The sequence below is a fragment of the Prunus avium genome, chromosome 2, assembly GCF_965620075.1.
Source record: "Prunus avium chromosome 2, drPruAviu1.hap1.1, whole genome shotgun sequence".
Lineage (NCBI taxonomy): Eukaryota > Viridiplantae > Streptophyta > Magnoliopsida > Rosales > Rosaceae > Prunus > Prunus avium.
The window spans coordinates 5,906,673-5,930,422 of NC_142285.1; the positions used below are offsets into that span (position 1 = coordinate 5,906,673).

General features: G+C 37.0%; 1 protein-coding gene and 1 pseudogene across 2 annotated transcripts; one reads left to right on the top strand and one right to left on the bottom strand.

Annotated features, from left to right (window-relative positions):
- Positions 1-816: 816 nt before the first annotated feature.
- On the bottom strand, positions 817-7,132 carry LOC110765214 (phosphatidylinositol 4-phosphate 5-kinase 6). The gene is made up of 8 exons (XM_021968292.2): positions 5,386-7,132; positions 4,222-4,389; positions 3,744-3,909; positions 3,219-3,335; positions 2,956-3,149; positions 1,801-1,940; positions 1,630-1,708; positions 817-1,529 (listed from the first exon to the last, which is right to left on the bottom strand). Exons 1-8 carry the CDS (start codon positions 6,540-6,542, stop codon positions 1,241-1,243), a joined length of 2,310 nt encoding a protein of 769 aa, XP_021823984.1. The 5' UTR covers positions 6,543-7,132; the 3' UTR covers positions 817-1,240.
- An 11,164-nt stretch (positions 7,133-18,296) lies between these two features.
- LOC110770834 (putative disease resistance RPP13-like protein 1 pseudogene) lies at positions 18,297-22,998 on the top strand (annotated as a pseudogene). Its single transcript, XR_015833822.1, has 2 exons — positions 18,297-22,145; positions 22,734-22,998. The product of XR_015833822.1 is annotated as a putative disease resistance RPP13-like protein 1 pseudogene (transcript).
- Positions 22,999-23,750: the final 752 nt, after the last annotated feature.

A 23,750-nucleotide genomic window follows, 5' to 3' on the forward strand; every position in this document is an offset into this window, starting at 1 on the left:
TCCAACACAAAACACTTTTGTTCATTTTTTGGAAGAATAAAAAAACACACATTCGTTCATTTGACTAAAATGTTTACAATTAACTAGGGGTGGGCTCCTTTCAGTAAACAAAATTTCCAATGGACTAAACCGATAAGCCGAATCAAGGTGAAAAAAAAAACTGTTTTGAGTCAACGTAACAACGTCAACTCTCAAGAACCGAACCAGCCCCATACTTACGCTCTCGATTTTGCCTTAAAAGAGCGGGTACAAACTAACCCGAATCGGATATGTTAATTTCATTTATTTATATCCAATGTATTAGTTAGCCTAATTAATATCCAAATCACATTAGTAACGTCAGCCCTAATCACACACACACACTCTCTCTCTCTCTCTCTCTCTCTCTCTCTCTCTCTCTCTCTAAAGCCTTGGCTCCTTGCTGCCCCTCCCTGCCTCTTCTCCCATCGTTGCTGCCTCAAATCAATGAAAATTGAACCAAACCGATCAGACACATTTTGTTTCTATTATCGCCATAACTTTCAACAGACACGAACCGTTAGAGTGGCTGCGATGCAGTAGGCAATTAAGGGCTGTCAACCTCTACTAGAGGAGGTGCCTAAGAAAGAAACACATCTTGTTTAGGAATGTTAGGATTGTCATTCATTTGTTTGCACCGGCATGTTCATCCAACCTTGTACCTGCTGGCCTTTCAATGGAGATCATGATATGTAGCTTGATTTAGGCAATGACACAAAGAATCACATCTCAAAACAATATAAAAACTGAAAAAAAATAATACAAAAGAGTCCATCTAATTGCAAAGGCATGATAAACTAGAGCTTGTCCGTTAATTTCCTGTACATTCTCTTTCAATGTTGAAATCCCAGAGACACCTCACCTGGGAAGAACAAATTTTTATACAAAATGAATCACATCCACTGTAGGTCCACACCTTTTGGTTTTCTTTTTCATTTACAATTCCAAAAGGCTTGAGAAACTCTGTTCACAACTTTAATCTCTAACCAGAACACATCATATATCTGTGACTATAAATTAAAAGGGGTTATGACACTGGGGAATAAATGCAATAACAGATATGCCAAAGCATACTCCCCTGGCAGCCACTACTCAAACTCAAATGACAATGTCAATGACCAAACTGATGCTTTCTTTTAGTAAGCATTGCCATTTCCGCTAAAGATCAACTATACAGGGATGACTGCCAGCTTCAAGTTAAAACTCGGGTCAAATTATACCGTCATGTGTCTTCTACAAAAATTCTGAAGATGAAAGCACGAAAGCGTCTTGAGTATTGCTTCGGATCAACAGCAGAGATTGAAGTTGGGTCATATTGGAATGATTTGTATGCATGCTCAAGCTTTTTGCTGATATCATAGTCCTGTAGTATGTCAATTATACCGAAGAACAGAATGACATCATATAATTCTCCTGTTGGGTCTCCAACCAACTGAGCCTCACAATCACTTCTTCTCACTGTCCTTTCAGCCCATGCAGGCATATTAATACCTAATCTAATCGAAGACCACCTGAAAGAATGCAACGAAATCATATGAATCAGGTATAATTACTACTAGGGAGTTCTTCAAAAGATGAAAGTCAGCACAGTGTTAATGGATTCATTCCTACCGGTTCGAGTCAGAAAGAAGCCTATCCATGTCGACTTTAGAAAGGCGAGGGGCCCCTTCATTGTCAGGGTCAGCATTTCCTGCAAGATCAGAACATAAATCATGTGTCAGAAAGGGTTCGCTTTGAATTTATGAGCTGGCCAAGTAATTGAAGAAATGAGCTAGAAATAACCAGTAGGAGTGCGAACTCCAGAGGTTCGGTCTGGTGTGGGGGGTTCCCTGCATGAAGCTTCTTGGAAGTGAAGACCAACCAGGAGACTGTAGTCCATTATTCTTTCGTGTTCAAGAAAGTCGCAATCTCTGTCCACTTGCCTGCATCAAGGTATACTTTTAACTTAAAAAAGAGAAACTAGACTAAAATATTACTGCAAAATCCTCCATATCTAACTTCTAATGTACCATACATTCTCGCATATGGACATAGCATTCAAAGTGTATGAATCTAATGCAAACTCAAACCTTATAAAGGAAGGGGTACTACCAAAATGAGGGCTTTTCCCCCTGTATGTTAAACTATTAGGAATCAGTTCCCCAACATAAATCAGGCTCAGGTTTTATGGAAATTGTTATCATTTTATTTATTCAGACATTATGCTTTTTTTATATAGATATGCTTAATGTACAACAAGATACAAAGCCTAAGCTTAATAACTTAATCAGCTTTGCTAAATTGAGTTTCTAAGCTCAATGGACTGCATAGGTACACGTGCATACATGGAGTGATAATGTTAGGAGACAAAGAAAAAAGAGAGAGAATTAAACTGTCAAAAGGTTAGCATAAGTTCTGACTATGACCTGAATGTTTGCTCAAAAGTGCTTAGCATCTTACACTCATCCTCAATCAACCACTCCTTTTTCCTAAAGTCAGGCATTAGTTACTTTCGAGTTTTGACAAAGAACCAAAACTGCAAAAATTCTGAAGAATGAGCTTTAGCAGCTAGTTTAAGGCCAAGGAACTCTTTTTCAACATGCATGATTTTGCATAATAGTGGAAAGTATAATCTGACTGAGGAACTATTTTTTGCTCATCAAGTTCCTACCATTGAGAATATTCATTATGAGAGAAATGATATTGAGGTTGCATAATATGCATCAACCTTATGAGCTATGATGGTGACTCTAGCTATTCCTACGCAGTTTTAACACTATAATGAAGGAAAGGGAACGTCCATATATTTTTTATTCCTCTTCCTAACCAAAAAAAGTTTATACAGTAGACCAAAACAATCATGGAGAAGAGACTTAGAACACAAGTTCCCAACCAGCAAAGGAAAGAGAGCGAGAGACAGACAGACAGATGATAGACAGAGGAAAAATAAAACTATACCTGCAGAACTCTTGAAACCAAACCTTCTGCAACCTAAATACATAATTAAGATCAAGGTCTTTAAGAGTCGTTGTTGCATCAACTTCGGACTCAGGTTTATCGGTTGTACGGCCAAGGGAAGAGCCTTTTAAATCAAACCGCCTATGAATGGCATACTCGGAGCAAAATAAATTCCCCATAATGACAAATCGCACCTGGAATTTCATGAAGTTCATAATCAGAAGTTGATAACTCAATTAAGGTTAAATACCAAAGAACATTACCTTCTTTTGGGCAGTCCCTGTTAATTTTACACAGTGAAGACCGTAAAATTTGGTGACCAGAGTATTCTCAAAGGCTCGAACATGATTATAGTAAGCTGGAAGCATTCTCAGAAGCACCTGTAACAGTGTTGGCTAATGGAGATCAGCACATTATATGGTGTGGAAACTTAAAGGATGAACTCAGAATTCACTCGGGTATTAATTGGGAAGGATGTCATGATTAATGTAAATAGTAGCGGCAGCAACATAATTCAGTGCTAACTTTGGAATTGCAGAATGCCACAGACATGAATTTCAGAAGTAGAAAGCAGTACAAAGTACAGACTCTTATTCGTTATGGATTAATTCAAGAATCACAACATTTGTCAGCTAAATTTGATAATTTTAAATCTTAATTGAAGGGACAGAATATGGTTATAACTGCAAGTTTTGGCACAAATAGTCAATATAAATCTTGGGGGCGGGGTTGGTGGGGGCAAAGCAGGAAGTGGGGGGAAAGGGGAAAAGGGAAGAGATAAAACTTACTTTTACTTCCGCCTTCTTCATGGTCTTTATCATGTACCGGTCATCATTGGTTAAGTAAAAGAAGCTTCCACTCTTCCCAGGGGATGAGAGCTCTCGAAGGGCGTCATTTCCACATATTGATATCATGTAATCTGCTGGATCTACCTTAAACAATTTCCTGAGAGTCCTGAGGGGTAAATAGGACGAATCAGTAACCCATGTATGCTTCAATCAGAACCAACCGAGATTTTGAATGTAAAGAAACGATATGCTAGTAGTGTGCTTGTATGATGAAACATGTCACTGTTTAGCAGCCCTGATTTTGACAAAGTCATATATCTGTAAGAAACTATGAGTTAATTATGAAACTCTTTGTGTCACAGAGATGGTAGTTTCAGAATTGTATTATACAAAATCCAACAACTATTTTACCACACTACTAAATTACTTAGATAGAGAAAGATGATCCATTACAAAAGAAACATTTGCAGGTCTTTACCTGAAAACCACAGGACAGTAATCCTTCCATTTGAAGTCACATGACTGGTGGGGTGGAGTATACTTGGATCCTTCTGGGGGAAATTTTGTCCATACTTTTTCCCTTGGATCAAATGCTGAAGTCTTCAGGTCAAGAGATGTAGTTGGAGCAGGCCTTCCAACAGAATGTCTGTGCTATGGCACAAGAAACCAATTACATGCAATGAAGAGTTATCTCATGAATATAAACTTCTAAATTTCATATTCTTAGTGGAAACCTTTTCACTTCATGAGAGGAAAGAAGTTGAAATTGTCAATTTTGCCATACCAGAAACTCATATATTAAACAAAATATTTAAAAACTGTAGATGTTGAGTTGTAAAAAATTAATAATTAAATCCTCCCAGGATCATATTTGCTTGGTAGAGTAGCAGGTTTCCACCGATAGAACCATGCCACCCTAGCAGAAGCAAAGATGATTGCCCTCCAGGGTTACCCCTGGGGATCACTTCCAAGACCATATAAATGTTTTCCATTTTCCTTAATTGTAAAAAGGAGTGTAAGTATAACATAATCTAATGTTGGTCTCGCCTTCTTTTCTGCCATATTGGTCTCACAAACTTGTAAATTGACCTAATGATTTAAGCAGTTGGTGAAAGAAACTATGTAGCTTGTAATTTCCCATATTCAGAGAAATTTCAAAGGCTTTTCTCAGATTTCTTTTTTACTAAGAGAGCTCTAAGAAGCCTTTAGAACATTAAAAAGATGTACATAGCATGAAAATCTAAAACATGAACCTGAATGGAGGAGATCATCATAAGCTAAGCTGGGACGCCTTAAAAGAGATGAATAAGAATTAAGGATGAGTCAAAGGGGTACCAAGCAACTAAAAGCTTAGATTTAAGCTTTGTTGCACAATAAGGACTGATACAAAACAACCAAAAGATCCGAAAACACATTTGACGCAACTGTTTTTGAAGGAAATACTCCCTCTCATTCTTTCATGGTACATTTCCAAGGCTTCTCGTTCAACTTTTTTTATCTCAAAGATTTACTTGCAGGTCAAAAGATTAGAATCAAAAGCATAGGAAGAACAAAAAGTGTACCAAGAAAGGCAAAAAAAGCCATGATAAAACAGAACAGGGGGAGGATGAAGAGCAGAAAACAACCAACAAATCATGAATACCTGATCCCCAACTGCAGATTAAGCATAAGTTCATAGTTCTTATGCCCTTTGGATATTGTTATCCCCTGTTTCTTCATTGGCTGAACTTTAAAGTGCTGTTGTCTATTCCCCTTGGCAACCGAACCTTCGAACTCAAGATTCCCAAATGCTCCACTACCATCTCTTGAACTCCTATCAATTCCATCAAACATGTTATCTCCATTGGATCCCCTACTATAATTACTCACCCTCGCATCCGTAGGTCTCCTAGGCCTCGCATTCCCTTCGTTTCCATTCTTATAAATAACCTGCTTGTTCGGGAACTCCCCTTCCATTCCAGGCCAATTCAGCATCTTCTGTGAAGGGAAAGTCGAAATAGTTTCAACCGAACATACCTTACAATCATTCAAGTCCACTGCAAACACCTCCTGAGGATCCCAATCCACATTACCACCAGAGGACCCTGCTGGGTAATAAGTCCCGTTCTGCTCTTTTGAGTCCTTACTCCAAACCCCCACATAGAAACTCCCATCAGCCCACCGAAATGTGCCATTTCCTTTAGGTAAACCTTCTTCCCAAGACCCATCATACCTATTCCCATTGCGCCAAAACATAGTTCCATTCCCATGAATCATTCCATGCTTCAATTGACCAATATAATGGTTCCCATTTTTCCATTGATACCGCCCTTGACCGTCCTGCAATCCGCGGCGCCATTCACCCTCATAGTAATCCCCATTGACAAAGCTCTTAGTCCCTTGACCATATCTCAAATTCATAACCCATGAACCTCTGTAGGTGTCTCCTGCAGCACCTGTATAAGTCCCTTTACCATCCATATACCCATTCTTGAATTCACCTTCATAAGTGGCACCAGAAGGCCAACTAAACTTTCCTTTCCCTGCTGTCTTGCCCTTCTGCCATTCACCAACATACATACACCCATCTGTCCACAAGTACTTGCCTTGGCCATGCGCATAGTTATCAACCCATTGGCCTGTATAGAAGTCACCATTGGAGAGGACCTTCTCAGCATGGCCGATTTCACCAGGCTCATCATCTGCAGGGGCTACAGACATTGTTGTGAATAAAGGGTTGGCCCTTTTCTTTCCACCAGTATGTGTTTTGCGCACAGTTGCTTTGCAGGCCTTCAAAATGAATCTGAACTCTTTGCTCATTATCTCTCTAAAACCAGCCTCTGGTTAGCTACCTCTATCTCTTCACCTTCCTCACATTCCTCTTGGCTCATTAATCCCAGATCAAAACCCCTCTCTCCCCCTCTCTTTTGCTCTCTTTATCTCTTTTACAGACAATGTACGTGCTTCAAAAGCAGAGCAAAGTAACCATTCCTGGATGGAACAAACCCAGAAGAAAGAAGAACGTGGAGGGAATCGATACAAAACAAAAAACAAAATTGCAAATCTGGGTTTTGTTTTTTGTGGGTTTTTCTGGTTTTGTGATGTCGGTATTTCAGATTTCGAAATTTTTTTTTAAAAAAAACCCAGAAAAAATTCGAACTATTTGATTGATGGGGAAAGCAAAAAGGTTTGATTGGTACCAATGACTGGCTTTTTCTCTGTTTCTGGTGTTTTTTTCTTTCTTTTCCTTTTTTCTCCTTTTTTTTCTTTTCCTGCTCTGCTGGGTCTGAACAAAGGATTCAACACATTGGTCTTTGATTCCGGTTTTAGCTCCGAGAACCGCTAGAAGACCAAACAGTTGGAGGGGAGAAAAGAATGATGGTGGTGAAATGTCTGCCATATTTAGTGTCTCAATCAGACTAAACCCCAAACACCACTACTAATTTTAGTTTTGGTTTTAATTTTTAAATAATTACCAATTTGTTTTTTGTTTTTTGTTTCTTTTTTGCCTCAACACCATTTTCAGCACAGCTGCTTTTGCAATGGTGTCCTTTCCTTTTCATATAATTCTTAACTACTCACAATTTCAGAAACTAACCTCTTATGCTCTACCCAACATGATTACATCATACCTTTAGGACAAAAAAGGTGAATTATTATTTCTAACCGCAACCTGACCTTACAATTTACCATCATTACTTTACTAAAATTCAGACCAAAAATAGTTGGTTAAGATCTTGATGGCTAAAACAACATGTAGTATCCTTATACCCTTGGTCTTGTGTTCGATTCACACTAAAGGTGAATTATTTATACCACAAATTGACCTTACAATTTACCGTCGTTCGTTTGATAAGATTCAGACCAAAAGTAGTTCATTAAGATCAAGTATTTTGTAGCTCAAGTGGTTGAACGTATTTAACTCTACTATATGTTTTTAACTAAGAGTCTATCTTTTTGTTTCTCAAAGACAGACGAGAGAAAAAAAAAAAACTAATGTCATGTTTGGTGACTAATATTGGATTGGATTGGACTGGACACTCGCTATATTTAAAGCATATTTAAGGAAGAAATGATTCTTCTTTTTTTAAACCAAGTTGAAGGTAGAAGATGGATTACTCACGAAGAAAATTTATCCCATGTAATCCTCACAAAATGGTGGGATAACAATACCTTATAACTAATCCTTCCTAATTCCCCCAACATTGAAAGTCATTCACCCCTACCTTCATTTCCAATCCAATCCAATACTAGTCACCAAAGTTCCTATCTAATAACCATTATTGGATTGAATCTTAAGGCTGCTAATAGATAGCACTCATTGGTACCTAATTTTGCAACTGCATGTAGTTCGTTGTCATTGAAAACTAAGGCAACAAGTTATTGAACAAATGGAACATTGATGTCTCTAAATAAAGTTGGATGTGTAGCATTTTGGATGTTATTTCTACTCTTAATTGTTTTAAAACTCGTCATTTTGTTACAATTAGCATGTAAAGCATACTATTGTGTAATTAAATTTTTCTAATAGTTTTTAATTGCGCATATTATCATACTTATCAATTTGAATTTAGGTAAATAATGTATTGTTTTGTTATTGCTATTTTCGTAAACACCAAAACAAACACTCTATTGGGAAGAGAATATATGTTAAATGGAGAGTATATTATTTACTTATGAAAGAAAAACAAAAGTGTTACTTAATTTTAGGTACTGAAGTTTTTGGCCTGAAATTTAGGTTTGCTCCAAGTATACATGCATGCTAAACCCTGAACCTTGAGCCCCTTGGCTTGTTCAAGATTGTATCCCCACTTAACTTTCTATGCAATTGATCGTCCTTTCTATTTTATTTTTTTTTAAATGTCTAGTTTGGGGAAAAAGAGAGAGAGTATTTTGTCTTCTTTTTTTTCTTCTTCAAGCATATACAAAAGGGATTAAGATTTGTAAACTAGGTTAAGAAAAAATGAAAATGGAAATTCTCGACCATTCATTTCATCTAACCATCATTTGTGTTTATATGTTTTAAATTTGCACAAGAACTGGAAAAAAAAAATTCAATAAAACAAACGGTTATGCACACCTTATTAATTGAGTCCTTTTAAGTTTTTCTAACGGAGGATATAATAATTGTAGCATTTAATTTCACGATGCATAAGTGAAATGCATTTGGAAGATTAAATGAAAATATTTTTGCTCACTATTTTAACTCAAGATATATCCTCACCAATCTTCTTAATACTTGACACGTGTCTAGGCCTGGGTACGGATCGGTTCGGAACGGTAGAAGGCTCTTCCGTTAACCAAACCATAGACTTCGGTAGACCATTTTCTCTTCCGTTAACCAAACCAAAGACTTCGGTAGACTTCGGATCAGTTAACCTAATATTCAGTTCGGATTGGCCGGCACGTCGGTAGTACCGTAATAAAACATACTAATAAAAATACAATTTATAATACTTTCACATAGCATAAGTTCTTGAACAAATACACCAAATTATCCTTGTAAAATATAACAATCCAATAGTCTAATTCATCCAAGTATGAAATCAAATAACTTAGTCACTATATCATTCAAGATGTACTCAAGATGTACTGGGAGCCACTTGTGTTTTTTGTTTGAACATTTAAGTGTTCTTTTTATTGAATTCTCTACATTTATGTAAATGATTTTGACATTTTTTCCGCATTATGTTCTTTAGTTTTTCATGCTGAATCCAACCATATAAAGAACATAAAATTTGGATCAACAGTTGGAAAGTTACAGGTAAAAAACGAGACAAAGGTCGAAACTGGAAAACAAAGGAAGTTCATAAATTCCTCTCTGACCAAAAAGTGCTACAGTACCCGGGTGATAAAGAAGTGATACAAAGTGATAAAGTAGTGATACAATGGTGATAAAGAAGTGATAAATGAGTGATACAGTAGTGATAAAGGAGTGATACAAAATGTTGATTGTATTTACCTTTGGTTTCTTGTTTTGTATTTAAATAATAAAATAAGTATAAATATCGGATCGGTATGGATTTCCGTCGGGTTAGGAATATTATTTTCGTTAACCAACCCAAACATTTCGGTACGGATCGGATCGGAATAATTAAAATTAAAAAATAATTATTTAACCAAACCAAACCAAACCGTCAGTGTGGTACGGTCGGTACACGGATAATTCGGATGAGATGCCCACCCCTACACGTGTCCAGAGGCATAACCATGGTTAACTTTTTACTTTAATTTATATAACCATTGTTATGCTTATGGACATGTGTCAAGTGTTGAGAATGATAGTGAGCATTCACCTTGGATTAAAGTGATGAGCAAAAATATTCCCAGTTAAAATAAACAACAAAACACAAAATAAGGGAACCAAATACAAAATATACAAAAAGAAGGGCAAAAATGAAAACGAATGTTGTGTTTTTTTTGTTGATAGAAATAAAACTAATAGGCTGATAGCCATGAAATGAAAATGAATTAACAAGTAGGAGATGAGTCTTAAAAAGGGTCTTAATGGGCATTGAATTATTTAACTGTGCAGCGCGTCCCAGGGTCGCAATCGTGCAGCCTGCTTTCTAATACAGACTTGAGAAGAGAAAGAGGAGGTCAAAGCCTCACACCCTAAATCCATGGGACCCACCAAAAAAGTTTTTGCCTGCTGGATTTAAAGATGACACTTGTCCGTTTTCAGACAAGTCACCACTGATTAGTACATGATGATGAAGATGGGTCCACACAACAAAAGCACAACCAAATCTCAAATCTCTATTCTATGATTCTATTATTCTATTCTAAAGAACATTCGATGTGCATGCTTATCATCAATTTCCATTCTATTCTAATCATTTCCCCTATAAAATATTAATTAAGTATAGTTATACATAGATATAATGAACTAATTTGCACGTTAAATAGTAGTTTATGGATATGCATCATATGTTATGTTTGTCACGATTCTAGCTAATTCAAGTCTTGTGTATCATAAGCTCAAAGTTATCTTATTTGGTTTTCATTTTAACACAAATGGTTTAATTTATAATATAACAGTGGCATATGCGGGTAAGGCTAGTTAATCAAAGCAGTTGCTCGCTCGAATGCACCGAGTGCGGTCCCCCTCCATGTTCATTAGGGTAGTTTAGAATAAGTTAAATAGAACAGATGTGTTCCCCACTTTGCACTTGAGTTCGAATAGATTAGATTAAAATAGAATATCGTTTGTATAAAAAAAAATAAACCTATACTTGAAGGTCAACTAGTGTCATGGGAAATAGGAAATTCATGTTTAAAAAATTCCATACGTTTTGGATGGGGGATATCAATGTTATGCAACGTAAAAAGTTGAGAATGTTGTGCAAGTATAAAACATGAAGGCTAGAAGAGGGTTGAGGAAAGATGAGAACACAACTTCAATTCTGTAGCCCTTCATCAACACTAATAACAATGTATTCTAAAAATAATAAGTAAATAGCATATGTGGCCAAGTCAAGGCAGCTCGTCCTGCCCCATTGTACTTGAGCTTGATCCCTCTTTTTATATATTAGATTAATTTAAAATGCGACTTTGTCAAATGATAATAATAAGAAGTCAAAAATACTACAAAATTACTATTATGTGTGGGTGTAATATAATTAGGTGTCAACTTTATCATCCCCATCAACTCCTACAATTCAAGGGACACCCCTCAATAAATTCTAAACTGGCCTAATTCTAGGTCAAATGGTCTATACTACTCGGTCACTCATCTGGAAATTGGAGCTTGGAGCTTGGAGCTTGGAAAGGGTTTGGGAATTTTGGGGTTTGGGTGGGTGTCCAATAGCTTTGGGATTGGGGGACATAATTGCTACAACATGCACAATTAGTATAATGAATTGATGATGATGATAGGGATCACACACGTACACACAGCCCATGACAGCACCAAAATTAAGTTGCTTATTGGGTTGATGTGTACCATGTTTATAGAGTGGTCTCCCTCCGGGGTGGTTGCCGTCACATACAAAATAGACTTTGTCTGCGACTCTGTGCATGGTTGATTGGGACACATCTAAGGAAAGAGACAATATACAGAGAACAAGAATTTAAGCTAGGTCATGGACCATGCTTCATTCAATTTTTCTGTCTACCCTTAACAAGGCAGGCCACCATTCATTTCAAGTTGTAATAATATTTGGAAGAAAAAGTAGTGATCCTTGTGCTTTAGTCCAACTTCCAGTTGATATCTCCTTCTTTTTTATCTAACAACTCCAATTTCATATTCTTTTTCTGAACTATTGTATAGATCATCATACCATCATCATCATCATCATCATCTTATTCAATTTTCTTGCTCCTTGTTGAAATCTTGATCTTTCAATTTTAAATACTAAGGATATTTTGAAGGGTTTAGAGTTCGATATTTTATAAGAGAACATTAAGCCTAGATATATTTTTGTGTGTGGCTAAAGCCTAAAGTTAGGATGGAGGATGACGGTTTTCTCACACACACATTGCTAAGGTGTCATGAAGGTTCGAACTTGACATCACTCATTTGCAAATTATATTAAGATTCTTTTTTACTGGGCTCGATCCGTTGACACATTTAAAACCTAATGATAAGTGTGTATATATAAAAAGAGTAATGATAAAGGAGGCCGCACCGCTTGTCATCGTGCTAAGCACATCAGTGCTCGTAGGTATTTATCCCTATTAAAGCTAAGCCATGATGCTTGTGCTATGATGTCCAAAAATGCCATAGTTTTGGACATAAAAAAACTATTATTTATCAAATGATAGGGCGGCTATAGGGAAAGATGGGATGTTATTTTTCAAGCCAAGCCAAAGGAATCATCATCTTTATAATTAATTTTGAAATTAAGTAGCTTATAAGTAAGATAGTTGGTAGCCACGACATATACGAATTGATCCAAGGACATAATTTCATATTGAGAAAGAGAATTATGCGACCTTCAATATTATTCAATGCATTGCGTTTATTGTGTCTATAGACAATTCAAACATTTCCATCAGTTACCGATGCACTTCAAGTCTTTTGTTCGAATTTCTCTACATTTATTATCGTTGGTATTAAAAAAATTATAAATTGAGTTTGCTTTAAAAAATAATTAATAAAGGAAAAACATGATTAATTTGAATATATAGGAGCCAAATTTCCTCAAATTTCCTCGAAAAATTTAAGTGAAAATAGAAAATGTTATTGTCATCAAGAAAAGAAGTACTAATTAGAATACTTGCAATTTGAAGAGTGGTGCTATTATATTATAGCATTACAATAAAATTACCATATGCACATCCCGTCGGATTCTCACAAGAACGTATGTGGAACAATCCGCTGTTGATGACAAGATTGCATATCTTATGTGTAGGAGACCACTTAGGATGAGCAAGAAGAAGAAGAGCTCCTCATTAATCATTTCTTGAAATGGGAGGAGATTAGTAAAACAAAACTTTGACCTATAAGAGTTGAAGCTATTTCAGTATGCCAACAAAAGCATTATGAAATAGGAATAGGCTTATAGGAGACAGCATATACAGCATTGGGACCTAGAATCACGGATTCTTTCTCTAAACAAAACAAAAATTAAGATATAGGCCTTGAGTGGCCGGCCCTGGCCCTTCCTCTAGCGCGATTTAAACATGACTAAATTAAAAATGTTTAGCTCTAAATATGTAATTGTTGAATACTTAATTGTTTTTTATATTTGTATTTTCTACTTTAGCCCTTCAAACTTTACAATTCTAGCTCCGCCCCTATTGTACATGAGTTTGAATTCCTCTTTCTGGTAGTTTAGAATATTGCATTATCAACTTTTAAAATACTAATTAATCCAAATCAATATTACTTGGAAAATATTCAAGGCAAAGTGTCACATAGGATAACAAATTACCTTTGCCTCGAACATTTGTTAGTTTGCATGGAGTTGCTATAAGTATAAACCCTCATGGGCATAAAACATCTTAATTTACATAATACATATAGTTTACTCTAAAGTCTTCCATGCCATAAAAAATATGAAAGAAAAAAACAAATATCTAAATATCTAGGATTTGAGAGAGAGAGAGAGAGAGAGAGAGAGAGAGAGAGGCGCGCGGCGGTGGGAGGGGGGGCGTTGGTTTGCTTGCGAGTAGACCAAATTTTTGGAGATTATTAAGGTTAACAAGGAAAGTCTGAAGAAAAAAGTGACGCTGACAAGCTTCACCAAATATGGAAACCTCTTTTACTTCTAAAAAGAAACTCCTTTCTCTTCACCATTACCAATACCAGTCTTTTCCTTTTGGCCTCAGACTGTTCAGGCCTTGTTTAGGCGGCGTAGCAGTTTGCAGAACTCTGCTTCCCAAAACCAATCACTTTTGTAAGGTTGAGTAGAATCCAAGATACGGCTGAAATTGAATGAAGCCTGGATATTGATGTGAAAAGCTGAAATGAGGTCAAAAGCAGGAGAAAAACTTTCCTGCACCGGGATAGGACTCCCCTCCACTCGCAGCCCGCCACTTGTCCATTTTCTGACAAAATTGGACACATGGCGGGCTGCGATTGGAGGGGGATAGGACTGTACCCGGTGCAGGCAAGTTTTTTTCCGTTGGAATGCAGTATTATCAGTTTTCAGCTATCATTTGGTAGTTTATCTGGTTTTGGTCATAATAAATATTGAATCTATATTGTTTGGAGATAGCACTGTTTTGTTATTTTCGACAAATCACGATATCGTAATAATTTTTCTATTTCGCATACCGTGATTGGCCGGGATAAAAAACAATGATATTCTTGTTTTACCCAAGTTTTACCACTCACTCTAGGCCTTTCAATGCTCTAGATTTTTGGGGTGTATAATTATTGAGCCCTTTGACAATATCTTCTTGCTTGAAGACCCGAAGAAAAATAACCCAAATGAAATCTGAGCTAGATTTTGTAGTAAAACATAAACAAAGCCCCCAATCTGCTAATTATCAACTTGGTTTTGTTTTTGTGCTAGTGCTATAGTAATAGTATAGCCCATTGATTGGGATTGATTGGGGATGGTGGTCAAGTTTGAGTTCACATGACACCCATCAGATTTGTCTTGTTTATTGTGGAATCCTTTTTTTTTTTGGTCAAGATTGTGGAATCCTTTGGAACCCTGTTTTGTACGCTAAATGCTGGCCGTCAATCTCTACCTTGGACAAAATGACAGCTTAAAAGTGTGCATCCGATAGATGAATACTAAACCAAGTGCATGCCACCTATCTAATTCTAAAATTTGGCCACTTGAATCAATATAATAGTTGTAGTTTTTGATAGCTAAATACCACTTCACATATGGCTTCTTTGGGAGTTTGGAGAGGGGAATTTTTCACGTACACACATACTAATAAGGTGTCATGAAAGTTCGATCCTTAGATCGTTTGTTTGCAGATCAATACCTTTTTGACTCCTTTCGCATCCTTATCAGCACTTATGTCAACCAAAAATGCTTTTAACCCACTTAGAGAACATTGCCAAACTAGCCCAAAATGTATTCTCTATACATGATTGAATATTTTCTGATTTCGGGTGTTCCCAGGCCAGATATTCCACTGGCACACCCATAGATACTGGGCCTTGTTTACTTAGGTTACGATAATAGGCCTCTCTCTTTTTGGGTATCTGTCTATCCGTGCATGAGCTTGAACTATAGGAACAAGTCAAACATGTTGGTCTTGTAATCAAAATGAACAATCATCTATTTTATCAACCCGAAAAAAAAAAAAAAGAACAATCATCTAAGGTAAAGTATCTCTATGCCAACTTGATCAAGAAACTGTATATGGAGAAGGCAGCCTATGTTTAACAAAATTTACTTAGACCAAAATAGTTTCACCATGTATATATCGAAAAAACTTTAAATAAAGCATACTTAAGATTTTCGAAGATATGCTTGAAATTTGAATTTCTCAAAATGTGTAGTCTCGGAGTTTTGTGTTGTAGCTGTGCTTGTTGTTTTAGTTGCATCTCTTGGAGCATTTCAGAAACCATTTTCCAGTTCACATATTGTTCCTTATTATAGCATTTTGAAGTCTGTCTTTATTTATTTATTTTTATTTTATTCATCAATTGTAGTCATGAAATGGGAATTCGGGATGTAAAAATAGAGATTGAGTGCCACCACAAAGTGGAGGTGAATTATCAATTGATATTCTGTGCCCACTCCATTTCCAAATCGGTCTCCAATTTGGCAAATTATATTCTCAAGAATAGTAACCCTTTGTTGAAGTTGTTCTGTGAGAGCAAATATTTACACGCTAATAAAAGGATGCCATGTGAACAAAGGGATGTCCATGCAGACCGAATTACCCATTCATTATGTGCAAGGGGGGAACTAGGAATTTTTCAACTGGTGGGCTAGCTAAAGTTATTGGCTTAAATTCTAATGATAATTTTTCTTGTACTTTATTGTTTTTCTATAAAATAAAATATATATTAAAGTATATAAATCATGCTAGTTCATAGCTCCATTGATTACTTTACAATAAGCTTTAACATAATAATAATAAAAAAAATGCATGTGAAATGCACCCAAAAAAACACATAGTATCAAAATGAGAATATGTACAACAACATAATTGAAATTGTACATTTTCAAGTTGTGCCATATAATCCTTGAGAGAATTGAAATCTTTTGTTATTGTGTATGAATTGATATTATCAGCAAGTTCTTTTTCAATGTAGACAATAATAGAAAATTCTATAAACTCATTCTTCATATAAACCGCACCGCGCCCACCCTTTAGACTACCTAATTGAAAATTAAAATTACGCCCCAATTACTAAGACTGCAAAACATTACATTTTTTTTTATCAACTAATTAATTTCATTTACTTAAATCTTCATCCGCATTTGAGAATGTCAAACAGTTTCTCTTAGGAAATATTAATCAATTTTTATAATAAAGAAATCAATAACAACAAAAATAATAGCGATCAACAAAGAAGGAAATAGGCTAGGTATAAAATTTTGTGCCCCCTATAAAATCGGGCCTCGGGTCAGCCCTATCCGTGAGGAAGATCTGAGCTTGCATTCGGGCCTCAAGGCACGATATGCGGCATCGCCCTACTACTGACATCGCTTTAGGAAGTCGTCCACCGATTCCAACGACGCTCTCTTCGGAAGAAGCCTTGACCTCTCTAGTAAAGTTCTGCTTGACAACAACACGCCTGAGAGAGCTCAAGGCCCCAACCTTGACCTTTGATCCCTTCGGCCTAATCTTCATCGTCCATTTGTCCTCTTTCTCCAGTACCTCGTCTCCATCTGTAGCCTCCCGCACCAGATCCCAGCCCTCGAGCCTCTGCACCACAAGCCTCCTTTGTTTACTTTTCGGAAGAAATGAAGAACAAAGCACGTTAAATAAACAAACCGGTTGAAAAGTCATTACAAATACAAATTAAGCAGGCCCTGAGGCACCTTGCAAGACCCATTGACCTTAACTTAAGAAAAATATAAAAACAATTGACTAAGGGCCAGTTTTGGCATTGATGTGCTGTAAAAATAATCGCTGTCAGATTTGCTGTGAGAGAAATCAGCTGTGAGGGAAAACAGTTTGGCGTTTGGTAAATTTTTTGTTAAAAGTGTTATTGGTATTGATTTCCTCTTAATCAGAAAATGATTGTGGCATAATCATTAAACACAGCGCCTCTTCAAAACTGATTCCTACATAATTAGAAAATGAAAGCACCTCATTAGCTGCTTTCCCTTATAGCTTTCTCTCACAGCAATTTTTAACAACAAGTGATTTTCTCACAGTTTACCAAACGGACTGGACTTCTCAAATTTTTTTTAAAATCACTTATCACCCCAAATAAGCAATGCCAAACGGGCACTAAGCCTAAAACAAAACTACCTTATTCACTATATCCTTAATATTTTACAGTTTATTGAGTATAACGAATTTATTCCCGTAATTAAAAAAAAAAGCATGTCACTGGGTCATGAACTCACAATCGTTGAATCATTTAAAAATAAATCACTCAAAGCAATTGATATATACACTTAATACATATGAACACCGAAGAAAAATCAAATATAGAGATGACCATTGTGAATACTCTAACAACTTTGTAATGGTCTTTTTTTTTAAATCATACTCTTTTTTACTTTTTTGGTAACCGCTTACTGTACGTTTTGAAATCTGTTAATAGACGTAGATATACAAAGTGGCACTGGAGTCTGGTTCATCGTTCCACTTGCGGACAGTAGAATTATTGTTGTTGTTGTCTTGTCATCCTCTAACAGTCCCACACACCAACACTATTTGAAGTTTCTCAGCGATGGCCAACTTTGCGTGTACAGATTGGTGATGAGGACCCCATCCCCCATGTGAAGCCACAGAAAAGTTTGAAAATTTTGTCCCCCCCAAAAGAATAGTCCTTGAACGTGAAAGAGATTTTTAAAAAGTTAATATTGCTGGCTAATTATAAGTTAATTATGATCACTTAGGCTAACAAACTCAAACACTCACTCACAGCCACACAACGGAACTTAGATAAATACATAAAAAGCTTTCATACTGCCTTACCTGTATTTCCAAGTTACGTTCATCCAATTCCCTTGCAAAGAAAAGAAGAGAAAAATGGCTGGAGCTTTGATCGGAGAGGCCTTTATTTCTGCTTCCATCCACGTGATTTGTGAAAGAATTGCTTCACCCGAGTTCAGTGACTTATTTCGGCACAAGAAACTTGATCAACCTCTCCTCATGAAACTGAAGAGGACCCTGTTGACCTTGAACGCAGTGCTGGATGATGCAGAGGAGAAGCAAATTGAGAAACCAGCTGTGAGAGAGTGTCTTGACGACCTCAAATATGCAGTCTTTGATGCTGAGGACTTGCTGGATGAGATCAACTATGAAGCTTTGCGATACAAGCTGGAAGGTGAAGCTCAAACAGCCGACAAATTAACCAACAAGGTGTGGAACTTCCTCCCTACTTCTCGTAATAAGTTTTATCAAAGCATGAATGTTAAGATACAAGAGTTGTTACGAAAACTAGAAGACTTTGTACAACTGAAAGGTGCTCTTGGTTTGACAGAAGTTGTTGGGAGGAAGGTTTCACAAAGAACTCCAACAACTTCCTTGGTTCATGAACCTTTTGTATATGGTAGAGATGAAGTCAAAGAAAATTTATCAAAAGTGTTGTTCTCTGATGATGCAAGCAAGGAGTATGTGTCCGTGATTACCATTGTTGGAATGGGTGGGGTTGGCAAGACAACCCTTGCCCGCATGCTTTACAATGATGATAAGGTGAAAGGGCATTTTACATTTCAAGCTTGGGCTTGTGTTTTAGAAGACTATGATGCTATCAGGGTAACTAAAACTCTTCTTGAGTCAGTCACTTCAAAACCTTGTAAAACGACAGATCTCAATTTGCTTCAAGTTGAACTAAGAGAACAACTAAGGGGGAAGAAATTTTTGTTTGTATTGGATGACCTTTGGAATGAGAAATATACTGATTGGAACTGCCTCCAAACTCCTTTTACTTCAGGGGCAAGGGGAAGTAAAGTCATCGTAACAACACGGAACAAAAATGTAGCATCTTTCATGCAAAATGTTCCTACTCAACCCTTGGAACCATTGTCGCATGAAGATTGTTGGTCATTACTTGCAAAACATGCGTTTCGAAATGTAAGTTGTAGTGCATATCCAAGCTTGGAAGAAATCGGCAAGAAAATTGCACGAAAGTGCAATGGGTTGCCTTTAGCTGCACAAACACTTGGCGGTCTGTTACGTTCCAGGCTAGACATTGAGGTATGGAACAGAGTACTAAACAACAGTATTTGGGAGTTACCTTACGAGAAAAGTGACATTCTTCCCGCTCTAGGATTGAGTTATCATTATCTTCTAGCTAAGTTAAAGCGATGCTTTATTTATTGTTCAATTTTTCCAAAGGACTATGAATTCAAGGTAGAAGATGTTGTTTTTCTTTGGATGGCGGAAGGTTTAATTCCACAAGCTGAGAATGGGGACAACATGGAAGAGGTGGCTAAGGAATATTTTGATGAACTGTTATCCCGATCATTATTTCAAACGTCAGGGAAATCAAGTTTCATTATGCATGATCTCATCAATGACTTGGCTGTGTTCATGTCTAAAGGATTTTGTTCCAGGTTGGAAGGTGGTAGGGAATCACGTGAAGTAGAACGAGTTCGCCATTTGTCATATTCTAGGAGAAAATATAATGTTGCTCTTAAATTTGAGCCATTAAAGGGGGCTAAGTGTTTGCGGACCTTCCTACCCGCCTATTCAAATACTTATCAACAGTATTATCTAAGTAAACAGTTTGTACAAGATTTGTTGCCATCGCACAGATGTTTACGGGTGTTATCATTGTCAGGTTACAGGAATGTCACTGATTTACCTGATTCTATTAAAAATCTCATTCACTTACGCTATTTGGATCTCTCCTATACTGCAATTAAAAGGTTACCTTGTGTACTTTGCCGTTTTTACAATTTGCAGACGTTACTATTGTCAAATTGTTCCTCTCTTGTTGAATTACCTGCAGACTTGAGAAAATTGATAAATTTACAGAAATTAATGCTGGGAGGTTGTGCATCTCTTGCTAAATTGCCCGTAGACCTGTGGGAATTAATTAGTTTGCATCATCTTGATGTGAGTGGAACTAAAATTGCAGAGATGCCAGCACAAATGAGTAGACTAAAAAGTTTGAGAACGTTGACTGCTTTTATTGTGGGGAAATCTACTGGGTCGACCATTGGGGAATTGGGGGAGCTTCCACATCTTCGAGGAAAAATTTCAATTCTAAAACTGCAAAATGTAGTTGATGCTAAGGATGTCGTGCAAGCCAATTTGAAGAATAAGAAGGATCTGAAGGAGTTAAAGTTCAGATGGGGCGTTGAAGACTCAGATGATTCCGAAAAAGTGAGAGATGTACTTGACAAGCTCCAGCCTTCAATTAGTTTGGAGAAACTGACCATCCAATTCTACGGTGGAACCAACTTCCCGAATTGGGTAGGAGACTCATGCTTCTCTAACATACAAGTCATGCGTCTTAGAGATTGTAAATATTGTTGGTCGCTGCCACCAGTTGGGGGGCTACCTGCTCTCAAAGAGCTCTATATAGAAAGGATGAACTTTGTTAAGACAATTTGTGTTGAGTTCTACGGCAGAAATGGAGCGTCTCTAATTCAGCCATTTCAATCACTGGAGAAGCTGGAGTTTAAGGAAATGGCAGAGTGGGAGGAATGGGTACCAAGTGGAAGTAGAGGTCCAGACTTTCCTCGTCTCCAGGAGCTGATTTTGATGACATACAGTGCTTGCCCAACATCAATCGTCTTCAAAGATTGACTCTCTGGAATTGTCCAACGCTGTTGTCGTTCCCTGAAGATGGCCTACCCACTTCGTTGACATCACTTATAATAGTTAGTTGTAGGATATTAGAATTCGTACCTCAAGAGATGTTGGCCAAATTAACATCACTCGACTATTTGTTTATACATAATAGTTGTGATTCAATGAGGTCCTTCCCCTTGGGCATTTTTCCCAAATTGACGACACTTGATATTGGTAATTGTGACAATCTGGAATCGCTTTGCTTGATTGAAGAAGGAGCGGTTCTCAGTCATCTAAATAGCCTGCATGTCTATAATTGTCCAAATCTGGTGTGTTTTCCTGAGGGAGGATTGCCCACTCCCAACCTGACTCGATTGGAATTCTTTGGATGCGAGAAGTTGAAGTTATTACCTGAACACATTCACACCCTCACAGCCCTTGGAACTTTGAATATAAGCAATCTTCCAAATCTGGAGTCAATTGCAGAAGATGGGGTTTTGCCTCCCAACCTGCAAGATTTTAGCATTAAGAATTGTGAGAGACTGAGGGCTTCATCTTCATCAGTGGGAGACTACTGTAACTGGGGTTTGCAAGCACTTGGCTCCCTTGAACATTTTACAATTGGTAGCAGGGAAAGTGATGAAATATTGGAGATGTTGCTAAAGCAACAGCTGCTCCCTACCACTCTTCGCACTCTCTGCATCGCAGAACTTTTGACTCTGAAATCTTTGGATGGAAAGGGACTTGCACACCTTACTTTTCTTCAAACTCTAAAAATTGGTAGGTGTGACAATCTCCAATTCCTGCCAGGAGAGGCACTTCAACACCTCACTTCTCTTCAACAGCTATGTATTTATGACTGCCCGAGTCTCCAATTCCTGCCAGAAGAGGGTCTGCCACCATCTCTTTCTTATCTGAAGATCTTCAGATGTTCTGCCCTGGAGAAAAGGTATCAGAATAAGACAGGACGAGACCTTTGGGCCAAGATATCTCACATTCCTCGCATCGACATAAATGATGAAGTCCATATGATATGAGCTCTCTCTCTCTCTCTCTCTCTCTCATAGAGTCAAACAAAGTATTCTATTGCTTTTGGATATTTCACTCTCAACTCTCAAATCAGACTCAGGTCAGGTATGTATTTCAAATAACCGCTTTAACTGCTTTTCTTCTAATTCAATAAAAAAAACTGAAATTCACTGTCCAAATAAACCGAAATACTTTTTATGTCCACAAATTTGTTGAATTGCCCCAAATTTGCCATCAATTTTGCATCCAATTAACTTTTACAGTTGCCAAAATACATAGCATTTTGATCGAATGCTTCTTCCCAGATCATGCTTTCTGTTGTTCAGCACTTTTCCCACACCGTAGGCATACTCTGTCAATAATCGAATCTTCAGTTACTATTGAGCTAGGAAACATTTCAAGAGATTGTATGCATTCAGGAGATTGAAGCTCGCATTCCCATAATGGTTAAATAATTTCAGCCATTGGATCAAAATTTTATACTCACAGCTTTTTGTTTGTCACTGCTGCTTTTACTGGTCTCATATGCTATTTTCTGATCAAAATGATTTTCCAGAAAAACACACAAAAACTCAATCTGATTTCTATTATTATTTTGCTCAATAAATTCTCTCCTTCTATTTACTCAATTTCTTCACAACTTATATCCTATAGTAAGTCTCAAATGCTGAATAATTAATACTCTTTTTGCAGGACAACACCTTCTCTTGGAAAGCTTTTCATTTGCAAGGTTCCTTTACGTGTCATTTCCAGGGTAGGGTTTACCATTGTTCATAGACTTTTGTTTTTCTACAAAAGCGATTGTCACAACGAGGGGAGATGGAAAGGTTCACCTGGAGTATCTGGATTGACACATTCCTCTATTGTTGTTTATTTGGTGCTCTTTTGACTTTCAGAGGTGTTTTCAAATTTGAGAATCCAGTAAATGCATGCGTACATTTATTAAAAGTATTCCACATGATTTCTTCTCGAAGAATTTTATCAATAATATTTTCTTTTCAGATTTCCTGATGATTGAAACACCTTCTAATTTCTTTTTCTTTGCATTTAGAAGTATCTTGCTGAGCTGAGGTATGGAAACAGAAAGCACTTTGGTTAACATCCATATTGAATAGCGGTGAGAAGAAACAGGATTTCAAAATCGGATGCTGAACCTGAACACATAATGTATCAGAAAACACATGAAGGTAAAGCTCTGTGCATGATCTTTTCTTTGCCTTTAATTTCTGGAGGGGTCTTAAATTTTGCCATGAGCAATTGGAATAACAGTTGTCATTTACCGACAATTTAAAGTTGGGGACCTCTAATCACTTGGGATAACCGTTGGCCATGCCATTCTTTGATTCTGTCTTGTTTTATGGGCAGGTATTGTTAGTAAAGACAAAGACAAAACATAGACATCCCTAAATGGCTTGTCTACCACCTTGTTACTTTTCCTTGTTTTCTTTTTCCTTGTTTTAGGGATGGAAACTCTCCATGTTTCCCTCCATGTCTTGTGCATTGTTTGTAACTAATAATCACCTTGTATACTTGTATATCTAACCCTTCACCAAGTAAGTAATTCAATTGGCAGATTTGAATTCTCTGCAAAACCTATCTTGTTCTTCTTGTTCTACATTCTCAACTCTCTCAATTACACTATATTTGGCAGGTATCAATGTTGGGGACCTCTAATTTGAAGTTCATCGACCATATTTCTCAGAAGCTTAT